The following is an 11,565-nucleotide window of genomic DNA, read 5'->3' as shown; positions in this document are numbered from 1 at the left end:
TACTGCAGCATTGGCCTGTGCAGAATGTGTCTTTGTAACAGGAAACCACAGTGGAAACAAATAAACATGTTTGTTACCTTGGTAAAAAAACTGAAGAAAACAGCTAAGTGATGTGATTATCAGTACATCTGTTGAACTCTCTTTCTGTTGCGTTGTCCATGATAGAGGATTGCAGGTTCATCTGTGCGGTCCGGACTGCGGTTCTTTGGCCTGACTGTGGCCCAGTCTGCTTTGGATCAGAGTGGAGACGGGCTTCCTGACATTGCAGTCGGGTCCAAAGGAGCGGTTCTGCTGCTCAGGTTAATCATGCTCCCGCATCCCTACACAACCAGTTGTGCTCATACACATTCACCCACACAACCATATTGTTGCTTGGTGTGACATAAATAATTGTGTGTGTGTGTGTATGTTAGGGAGTATGCATGTGTGTGTTTCTGAGATGATTGTTGTATTTGTGTTCTGATGGTCAGGTCCAGGCCCATCGTATCCATGGTGACCAGAGTGACCTTTACCCCACCCAAAATCCCCACCTCTATCTCTGGCTGCACGGATTTCCAACAGATCACAGCATCAGTGTGTTTCAGCATGACCAAGGCCACTAATGACATCTTCAAAGGTACAGTAATCACATGCTGCGTCAAAGCATCATCTTCAAAACATGCACATTATTCCTTTCTCATTTTGTGCATGTCAGGAAAAAAAACCTTTAAATTCAATTAGTAGTTATATAGCGCCAGTATCGATTGAAATTGTCTCTAGGCACTTTATAGAGCCCAGAGCCTGAACCCCCTAGAGCACTAAGGTGACTGGAACCTTGAGCAGAACCTATCTGTGTCAGGCTTCTAACAGGAACCTCAGCTCAAAAAGAGGAACCCATCTGCTTGAGAGGGGACAGGTAGAGAGATGGAGATAGAAAAGTAAAGGGGGATGGGGGCAGAAGGGAAGGGAGGAGATAAGGAGAAGAGAGAATCAGGGGCAAACGGATGGATTCATACACGTATCAGAGCATATAACATATGTACATATGTGTGATGTAGCATATGTACATGATCCATACGTGATTCCAAGAAACATACAGGAAATGGAATTGAATTTAACAATCAGACACACCAAGTTCAGACCGCTCAGACGCACCAAGTTCAGACCGTTTAGATGTATTGTTTAGACACACTTAATGGCTCTAGAGTTTCTCTAGAGTTGACTTTTTTCTGCTATGAATGCACAATCTTATACCCACTTTCAGTTCTTACACTGGAGTTTACTGACTAGCATCCTCACTGTGAGATTGTGAGATTTGTGAGATTGACGTTACAAAATCCTCATCAAAAGAAGCCATCGCTGACTTTGACACTCCAGCAAATGTGTGCTGGCTGACTAAGAGGTGTAAAAGATGGCACTGACTGAGAGCTTGTTCTTCTTTCAGACCTGCAAGCAGAACTCAGCTACACCCTGAAGCTGGATTACGTCCGGCAACGGACTCGCGCCTACTTCACGGCCAATGAAAAAGAGAAAAACTTCCAGTCCTCAGTGTCACTACAAGAACACTGTGCCCAGCATCCTTTCTTTGTGCAGGTTAGTCTGTAGTCCTTAAATGCATTAGCCTGACGATGTCATACTCATAATTCTAGTCAGAATATGAGTCTGATACCGCGCCGTTGGGCTGTGATTATGGGACGTGTTTCATCCGAACCAGGAAAAAAAATGCCTCTTTGCTCAATTGGATATATCTAGAACCAATCAGAGCAACGTAGTATGACCATAACGTAGACCATGGGGCCAGCTGATACATTAAACTTTTACCGGATCCCGTAGGAAGGACGGCAAAAACATCTTTTCGATTGACAAATGCCTTGATCGCGTTTCTCTGTTCCTCTTTCAAAATGAATGTGCTGTCAATGTCTTCTAAAACAGACTCGAATCTCCACATTTCAGCTCTCCAACGGCAGCCATGTTTGTTGAAAACGAATTCACCCCAAAAGCTCTTTGGTGACGTGGTTGATTACGTTACGGTTGATCATCTGTCCATCATCGTATAAAGCCCGCCCTGACAATTTGATTGGTCTATCTATCTCCTCACAGATTTTTGTGAGGAGATAGTTTCTCCCCAATGGAGCGACACCAGACCGAACTTCCCAACCTAACATTTTGTGGGCGGGGCTAAGTTCGTCTGGCATCCAGGCTATAAATGCATATGATTTGGATGAATTTCTGATGTGGTCAAGACAATCATGCTTAATGTCGGATACATAGCAAACGCTACATGTGTTAATGTCATAAATAACCATCCCACCTCCACCCCCGGCTCCCTGTCTCCTCCAGTGCTCACTTGAGGACGCTCTGAGTCCTGTGGACGTCCAGGTGATCGTCTACTTTGAGGGGGTTCCTATACAGACTGCAGACGGCCTGGTACCACAGCTGGCCAGCGGCTCCAGTAAAGTCACAGACCACAAGGTGATAACAACAGTTTTTTCATTAATAGACATCATTACTCTTTGTTGTTTTGTTAAGTTAAACCTATTAACATGGCACTCTACATGGACTAAGGTTTTATAATGTTTCGATGTTTTTTAGGAAGCTCTAGTACTTAACTTGCACTTACAGAAGTTACATTCCTGCACTTTTTTTCTATTTCTTATTAAAAATAGTATTTATTGTTACACTAGGTCACTATTGCTCGTAGCTTGATTGTTCTCTCCCTTGTATGTCGCTTTGGAAAAAAGCGTCTGCTAAATGACTAAATGTAAATGTTTTCGCATGTGAGTATCACCAAGAGGTAAGTGCTGTACCAATAGGGATTTTACTTTTTCAAGGCCTGTTTGTTGTCATAACTAATAGCCTTATATGTCAGTTTGTTGTCTGAGCCCAACTGATTTATGTGCCACAGTTAAATTTTGAGATCGACTGTGGAGAAGACAAAGTCTGTGAAGACGACGTACGAGTTGACATTAACTTTTCTGGGTAAGTCTGCAAAGATCAAAGAAGGCTCTCCAATAACTGTGTAAATTGTATGTGGATCATCAATCATTGTTGCATCTCATGAATAGGATGTGTACCTCCACCAGATGGTGGTACTGAAAGTTACATTATACATTTGTGGAGTGTTCAGTTCAGTAGTATTTATATAGCACCAGTAGCACTTGAAATAGTGTGTAGACGCTTCACAGACCCCAGAGCCTGAACCTGCCTGGAGCAAGCACTAAGGCGAGAATAAGAAACAAGCAGATGAATTCATACACGCATCAGTATAACTAATATTGGCATTCATGCTGTATATACGTATACATACACTCAAGGATACATCAGATTGATAGTGGATAAAAATGGAGAGTGCCAGCGTTGAAAGTATTGGTTGTAGAACAGCTTAGTGGGAACATGAAGAGAAAGTAAAGTAACAGGTAAAGATTATGTAGCAGACACTTTTGTAGCAAATGAACGACCACATTTAGAAAGCGGTGACACTAACCACTGTACCACCACTAGCAACCCTAAGCAACGTGAAGTAGAGAGAACAGAGACACTGTAGATGTTGCAGCTGTGTATGTCTGCAGCTGGTTTACTGATACACTGCAAACACCACTAAATCTGTGGCTCAAAATGCAGCAAGCTCATGAAACCGAAATGAATATCAAGACGACACTCTCACTGGGGGGTGAAAACACAATTCAAACCTGAATTGACAGTAATTCATATTGAGGATGTCATAGCCTTGCACCACACGCATTTGACCAGCAGGGGACTGAGAAGAACCATTTTATAAGCAAGGAGTTCCTCTTTTTGGTAAAGACTCCTCGTAGAAGGGTTCTTAAGAGCACTGTTGCCTGGTTCCAACAGGTCCTCCACCATAGAGGTGGACATTGCACAGGAGATGAATGTGACAGTGATGGTGGAGAATAGAGGTGAAAACTCCTACAACACCCGTGTGTCTCTGTCCTACCCCCACGGCCTTTCCTACAGGACCTTCACCAAGACCCAGGTGTGTGTGTGTGTGTGTGTGTGTGTGTGTGTGTGTGTGTGTGTGTGTGTGTGTGTGACTATATGTGTGTGTGTCTCTGTCCTACCCCCACAGCCTTTCCTACAGGACCTTCACCAAGACCCAGGTGTGTGTGTGTGTGTGTGTGTGTTACATAGTCCTGGGTTTCTGGTTGCTTCCTGCTTTGGTCTGTGCGTTTTTGCTATAGGTGGAGACTGGGCGTGGTCCTGTGATTACTGGGACCGGCCTACACGGATAAAAGCCAAGCAGTTCCCAAGATGGATGCTCGCTCTCGCCTCGCAAAAGAACAGACGCTGGCACACAACCTTTATTATAATCGATATACCGTTCCCTTGAACTCTCTGTTCTGACAAATATTCCGGGTATTGTTTCTTGTGACGTGGGTGGTTATTTTCGGCACTTTATTAGGGGTAGTTAGTTAGGGTAGGTAAATAAGTTGGACATCGGAAGACTCACTTTTTGTTTTGCCTGTCTCGTGAATTGTACGTCGGGCACGGGAGCCAGGCAAGTTCACACCACCAGCACAGTAAGCGTGAGGTTTTCTTTTTCCTTTTTCCTGTCAGTCTTCTAACCACCTTGTTTTGTCCGGGATTTTGGGGCTTTCTTTGATTGTAGTAAATTTATATTTTTGTAAACCAAACCCAACACTGTGGCTTCGTTTTGTTATGGTCTCTGGTTTGGGGGGATTCGTAACATAATTGGGGGCTCGTCCGGGATATGAATATATGCGTTGTGTTCGCTAAAGCTCTTTGAGTTTTGATGCGCATATTGATTGCCGCTTTATACGGTGGAAACTCCGTCAACCACGCATTGGTTGCCTTTTGACGTTCAAAGTCAGCACAGCGGTTTTCTGTCATAGTGTGTGGGTTTTATTATAGTGTGCACAGCTCTGTCCGTGTTGCGATTAACTGGTTGTGTTCGTCTGTCGCTTATTTGGCTGTTTGTATCGCTATCGAAAAATGTTTAGTCTAGACGCGTTTATTGATGCGCCGACTATTGAAGAGTTATCAAGTGTCAATCGTGATGAACTTGTGTTGATTTCTGGTCATTATAGGGTAGATGTTCATGGTAGGCCTACAAAATCAGAACTGTTGTCAAAACTAATGGAGGTTTTGACTGCGCAAGGTGTTTTTGGTGACGTCGGCAAGGGACTTGAAGAGGTTACCAAGCCTGGCTCGCCTGCTGCACCTGGTCGTTCAACCACGCCTCCAATCTCCAAGGCGGAAATCGAACTCCGTCGCTTAGAGTTAAGAGAGAAGGAGATTGAATGGGAGCGTGAGAAGTCACGACTTGAAGGAGACAGACAGACAGTTCGTGAGCGAGACCGTATGGAGCATGAATTTAAAATGAAAGACCTGGAATTGGCAAAGGCCATTCGTTTGAAAGAGTTAGATATACAAGCTCGTGAAGCTGGGGTTAAAATTTCAACCGATCATTTCGACGTTGTTCGAAATGTTAGACTTGTCCCTCCCTTTAATGAAAAAGAAGTGGATAAGTTTTTTGCTCATTTCGAAAGGGTCGCCACAGTTCTCAAGTGGCCACTTGAAGCGTGGACCATGCTTTTGCAGAGCATTCTTGTGGGGAAACGCAGCAAGCTTATTCCTCTTTGCCTTTAGAGGATGCTGCGGATTACCAAAAGGTAAAGCAAGCCGTATTGCGTATTTATTCGCTGGTTCCCGAAGCGTATAGGCAGAATTATCGCAACTACAAAAAACCGGACTCTCTCACTCATGTGGAATTCATGCGTGAGAAAGAGTTTCTGTGTGATCGTTGGCTTAATTCTCAGGAGGTGACTACCTTCGAGGGCCTGCGTGATCTCGTCATTCTGGAAGATTTAAAAAATTGTCTGTCCAGGAGTGTAGCCATGTATGTCAGTGAGCACAAAGACCTGAAACCAGCCAGTGCAGCCGTGCTGGCTGATGAATACGTGCTTGCACACAAGGGTGCGATCTCCTGTCCTGTCATGTTCCAGAACATCATGCCTCAAACGAGTTTTAGGACTCCGAAGGAACCTGTAGGGGAAACTCATCAAGCTGATGATTACCGAGTGACTCGGCCAACAGATTCCATTTTTTGTGGATATTGCAAAAAGCCGGGCCATGTACTGTCTGATTGTTTGACATTGAAGCGTAAAAATAGGCTTCAGTCCACTGGTTCTCCCCATGCTGGCTCTAACATGGGCCTTTGTGTGTCTACACTGCCGACGTCTCGGAAAGACGAGAATATCTGTCAGGCTTTTGCTCCGTTCATTACGGATGGCTTTGTCACTTTGCCGGGTGCGCCTGGTACGCAGGATACTTCGAGACACGGCTGCCTCGCAAAGTTTCATTTTGGAGAATGTCTTGCCTTTTAGTGACCAGTCGTACACTGGCGAAGATGTGCTTGTCCAGGGTTTCGAAATGGGCTTTGTGAATGTTCCTCTCCATGACGTTTCGCTCCTCTCTGATCTGGTTACCGGTGACTTTAAAGTGGGCGTACGTCCTCATCTTCCTATTGAAAATGTGCAAGTGCTACTCGGGAACGATATTATGGGAGGGGTTGTTTTTTCTAGCCCTGTTATGACTAACTCTCCAATTTCTCCAGGTCCTGACGAGTTAGATGTGAAATTTCCTGAGGTTTTTCACGCTAATGTTGTTACGCGCGCTATGGCGCAGACGGCCAAAGAGACTGCTGTTAGCGGAAGCAATGATGAGGTCGTTGATCTTAGTGAGACGTTTATTGCCCATCCTTTGCCTTGTACTAGTGGGGAAAACGAAAAAGCCTCGAAGTCGGCTCCACTATCTTTTGTTCCTTGCGTTCCTAAACTGTCTCTCAGTCGCGAACAGCTCATTGTCGAACAGAGGCGTGTTTTGCATCAGATTGTTGTTCCGCTTCCATATCGAGACGAAGTGCTACGCCTAGGCCATGATCAACATTTCTCCAGTCATTTAGGCATTAACAAGACATCTGATCGCATTCTACGTCATTTCTTTTGGCCAGGTCTCAGGCGTGATGTTGCAAATTATTGCAAGACCTGTCACATATGCCAAGTAACGGGCAAGCCTAATCAGCAGATTCCTCCCGCTCCGTTACAGCCAATACCCTCGACATCTGAACCATTTGAGCATATCATCCTCGACTGTGTTGGTCCGCTGCCACGGACCAAGACGGGTAAAGAATATCTGCTCACAATTATGTGCACACTGACTCGGTTTCCGGAAGCCATACCGTTGGGAAGAATCACTGCTCCTGCCGTCATTAAGGCTCTAGTCGGGTTTTTCTCCCATTTTGGCCTCCCGAAAATTGTGCAGACTGATCAGGGCACTAATTTCATGTCTAAAATGTTCAAACAGGCTATGCAACAACTCGGGATCAAGCACATTACCTCTAGTTGTTATCATCCTCAGACACAAGGTGCACTCGAGCGTTTTCACCAAACGTTCAAATCTATGCTCCGTGCATTTTGTCTCGAGTTTGCTCGTGATTGGGACGAAGGAGTTCCTTTCTCTCTCTTTGCCGTGCGTGAAGTGGTTCAGGAGTCCTTGGGGTTCAGTCCATCTGAACTTGTCTTCGGACATAGCGTTCGCGGCCCCTTGAAACTCCTGAAAGAATCGTGGCTGACCGAGAACACCTCATACCACAGTCTATCAGACTACGTATCCAAAATTCGCTGTAGACTACACCGGGCATGCGAATTAGCTCGGGAGAATCTCGGTGTTTGTCAGAAACGCATGAAGCAGCGTTATGACAAAAATGCTGTGGTGCGAGAATTTAAGCCTGGTGATCAAGCCATGGTTCTTCTTCCGATCCTCGGTTCCGCTCTCCAAGCCCGCTACTCTGGCCCATATCGCGTTGAAAGACATGTCGGTGATGTTAACTATGTCATTGCCACACCAGACAGGAGAAAGAAGTCCCGCGTGTGTCATATTAACATGCTCAAACGTTACTGTGAGCGAGATGTGACAAGCGCGGTTCAACCCTCTACCTGCGTCGGGAGCTCAGGCGGGTCTAATGACAACGCGATCGATCCCGAATTGCCGCTGTCCATCACACCTGGTGCTGAAACCGTTGCAGCTCTGCCTGTGGCTGTTCGACCTGGTGCTTCAACACCACTGCTGAGTGGACCGACTGCTTCTCCGTTTGAGGACGAGGACGTTCGCTCTCCCTCAATGGAGGTGGTGGTAGGCCGGATGAAGAATTCGGAGGTTCTTACGGATCTCAATTCTTATTTTTCTCATCTTTCGGATTCTGAACGAGACGATTTGCTTCCTACGATAATTTGTTTTCTGATGTTCCCGGTCGTACTACTGCAATCACTCACGACATTGACGTCGGGGATAGTAGGCCGATAAAACAACATGCATATCGCGCCAATCCACTAAAATTTCACAGCTACAAAAAGAAGTGAAATTCATGGTAGACCATGGCATTGCTGAGCCGAGCTTCAGTCCTTGGTCCTCACCATGTATCCTAGTGCCCAAGTCCGATGGTACTTTCAGATTTTGCACCGACTTTCGCAAAGTCAACGCAGTTACCAAACCTGATAGTTTTCCATTTCCGCGTATGGATGACTGTGTGGATCGCATTGGGTCAGCAGTTTTCGTCAGTAAGATAGACCTTCTCAAAGGCTATTGGCAGATTCCTTTGACTGAGCGTGCTAAAGAGATATCAGCCTTCGTCACACCTGATCGCTTCCTGCAGTACAACGTTTTACCGTTTGGACTTCGAAACGCACCAGCCTCCTTTCAGCGGTTGGTTAATTACGTCTTGGCTGACGTTTCCAACTGTGAGGCCTATTTGGATGATCTGGTGATATATAGCACCACTTGGCAAGATCACGTTGGTCATCTGAAGTCTGTTCTCGAGCGGTTGTCTGCTGCAAATCTGACCATAAACCTGGCGAAGTGCGAGTTTGGCCGGGCCACCGTTGTGTACCTTGGCAAAGTGGTTGGTGGCGGTCAAGTGCGCCCTGTACATTCGAAAATTGAGGCCGTTCTAAACTATCCTCCTCCTGCATCTCGTCGGGAGCTCAGATGCTTCCTTGGTATGGTGGGTTACTACCGGTCATTCTGTAAGAATTTCTCTGCGGTAGCCACACCGCGTACAGACCTCCTCAGCCCCAAACGGCCGTTTGTGTGGACAGAGGAAAGCCAGTTGGCCTTTGAGTCCGTCAAAGCCTTACAACTGCTCCTGTGCTGGCTGCCCCTAACTTTTCTATTCCCTTTTCTCTCGCTGTAGACGTCAGCGATCTAGGGGCCGGTGGAGTGCTCATGCAGTGTGGTACCAATGGTCTGGAACATCCATTGTGTTTTTTTTCACGTAAGTTTAACTGTCATCAAAGAGGGTACTCCACGATCGAAAAGGAAGCCCTTGCACTTGTGTTGGCTCTTCAACATTTCGAAGTCTACGTGGGAGGTGCGGCGCAGCCGGTGACTGTATACACAGATCACAACCCATTAACATTTCTGGACCGGATGCGCAACCACAACCAGCGCTTAATGCGCTGGAGCCTTCTACTGCAAGGTTTCAACCTCAACATTCAACACATACGTGGGCGTGAAAATGTTGTGGCAGATGCGCTTTCTCGCGCATAGTTACATTATCAACTGCGCTTGTGCGTGCATAGGAATTTTTTTTTTTTATTACAAAAAAAACGGTGTGTATATAAATTGTGGTTTACAATGCACTTTTAAAAAGTTGTAAATAAATATAATGTCTGTAAATATTTATAAATAGTGCAATGTTTAGTTTAACCCCCAATTTATTTCTTTAAGGGCGGGGGTGTTACATAGTCCTGGGTTTCTGGTTGCTTCCTGCTTTGGTCTGTGCGTTTTTGCTATAGGTGGAGACTGGGCGTGGTCCTGTGATTACTGGGACCGGCCTACACGGATAAAAGCCAAGCAGTTCCCAAGATGGACGCTCGCTCGCGCCTCGCAAAAAAACAGACGCTGGCACACAACCTTTATTATAATCGATCTCTGTTCTGACAAATATTCCGGGTATTGTTTCTTGTGACGTGGGTGGTTATTTTCGGCACTTTATTAGGGGTAGTTAGTTAGGGTAGGTAAATAAGTTGGACATCGGAAGACTCACTTTTTGTTTTGCCTGTCTCGTGAATTGTACGTCGGGCACGGGAGCCAGGCAAGTTCACACCACCAGCACAGTAAGCGTGAGGTTTTCTTTTTCCTTTTTCCTGTCAGTCTTCTAACCACCTTGTTTTGTCCAGGATTTTGGGGCTTTCTTTGATTGTAGTAAATATATATTTTTGTAAACCAAACCCAACACTGTGGCTTCGTTTTGTTATGGTCTCTGGTTTGGGGGGATTCGTAACTGTGTGTGTGTGTGTGTGTGTGAGTGTGTGACTATATGTGTGTGTGTCTCTATCCTACCCTTACGGCCTCTCCTACAGGACCTTCACCAAGACCCAGGTGTGTGTGTGTGTGTGTGTGAGAGTGTGTGACTGTATGTGTGTGTGTCTCTGTCCTACTCTCACAGCCTCTCCTACAGGACCTTCACCAAGAATTGTCTGCTAGTCAAACCCCTTGTCATCCATTATCCTTTCATATGACTATACTGGTATTCTATGGAAAAATATGTTCACTACTGAGCTCGTGTCTGTGTTTGCTGTGACAGGGCAGAGTGGAGTGCAGTTCTCTAGACAGTCCAGATGGATCCACCCAGGGAAAGACTCACTGCAGCATCAACAGACCCATCCTTAGGGCTGGTGATAAGGTCAGAAAAACTAAGCACATTCTGTAATACTAATTCATTCATGGAAAGCTCCCAAAATGTGCCAAAATACCCATGCCACCAAGATTTTTACTGTATCAGTGGTGATAACTGGTCAACACCAGTGAGGGGCGCTGTTTACATCTGAATTGTGTTTTCAACTGAGCCAAACATTTTCATCACAATAGAAAAGACTAAAGACTGCCCTCAATGTTTTACTATATGAATCTATTTTTTATTGATTTTTATGGTGAATTCACAAACCATAAAGGAGCGCATACACAGATGCAGACCCACACACACAAACACACACATACACACAAACACACACGCGCACACACACTGTCCTTTGATAAATACAAAATAAACTAAAGGAATGTGTTAATGCAAAAGCCTAGTCCAGCTAGTCTTTTTACATTTCATTTGAATTATAATGATAATTAATGAATTATACTTTTCAGGTTGTTTTTGTTATTCAGTATGGAATTGATGGCAACAGTCAATTTGATGACAGAGTCACCATACAGGCCCAAGTTTCAAGGTCAATTCTTACTTCTACACCCACAATAACGGGCACAATGTGACTACCGCTCAAAGGTTTGCGGTCATTTAGGAATTTCCTTGTTTTCCAAAGAAAAGCAAATGCAGGATTCTTTGACAAAAGCAAAGTTTAAAGGACACAATTATTACTTAAATTGAACATCATTATTTCTAGCCTTGTCGATTACTATTTTACCTATTCAAACTAATTATATGTATGTTTTCATGAAAAACAAGAACATTTGTAAGTGACCCCAAACTTTTGAACGGTAGTATAGGTTGACCATATATTTTAGTCTGTTTTTCACTACCCATGTATTGAGATG

General features: G+C 44.9%; 1 protein-coding gene across 1 annotated transcript; it reads left to right on the top strand.

The window, feature by feature from the left end:
* Positions 1-165: 165 nt before the first annotated feature.
* Positions 166-2,962, top strand: LOC122132604 (integrin alpha-X-like; the record flags this gene model as incomplete). The annotated part of the gene is made up of 5 exons (XM_042707273.1): positions 166-299; positions 471-616; positions 1,424-1,572; positions 2,320-2,451; positions 2,885-2,962. Coding segments are annotated over 5 exons (639 nt in total), but the record flags the coding sequence as incomplete, so codon positions are not given.
* Between the last annotated feature and the right edge of the window lie 8,603 nt (positions 2,963-11,565).

This window comes from Clupea harengus, unplaced genomic scaffold (genome assembly GCF_900700415.2).
Source record: "Clupea harengus unplaced genomic scaffold, Ch_v2.0.2, whole genome shotgun sequence".
Taxonomy (NCBI): Eukaryota; Metazoa; Chordata; class Actinopteri; order Clupeiformes; family Clupeidae; genus Clupea; species Clupea harengus.
The sequence above is the reverse complement of the archived record's forward strand: the minus strand, read 5'-3'. Positions and strand labels throughout refer to the sequence as shown.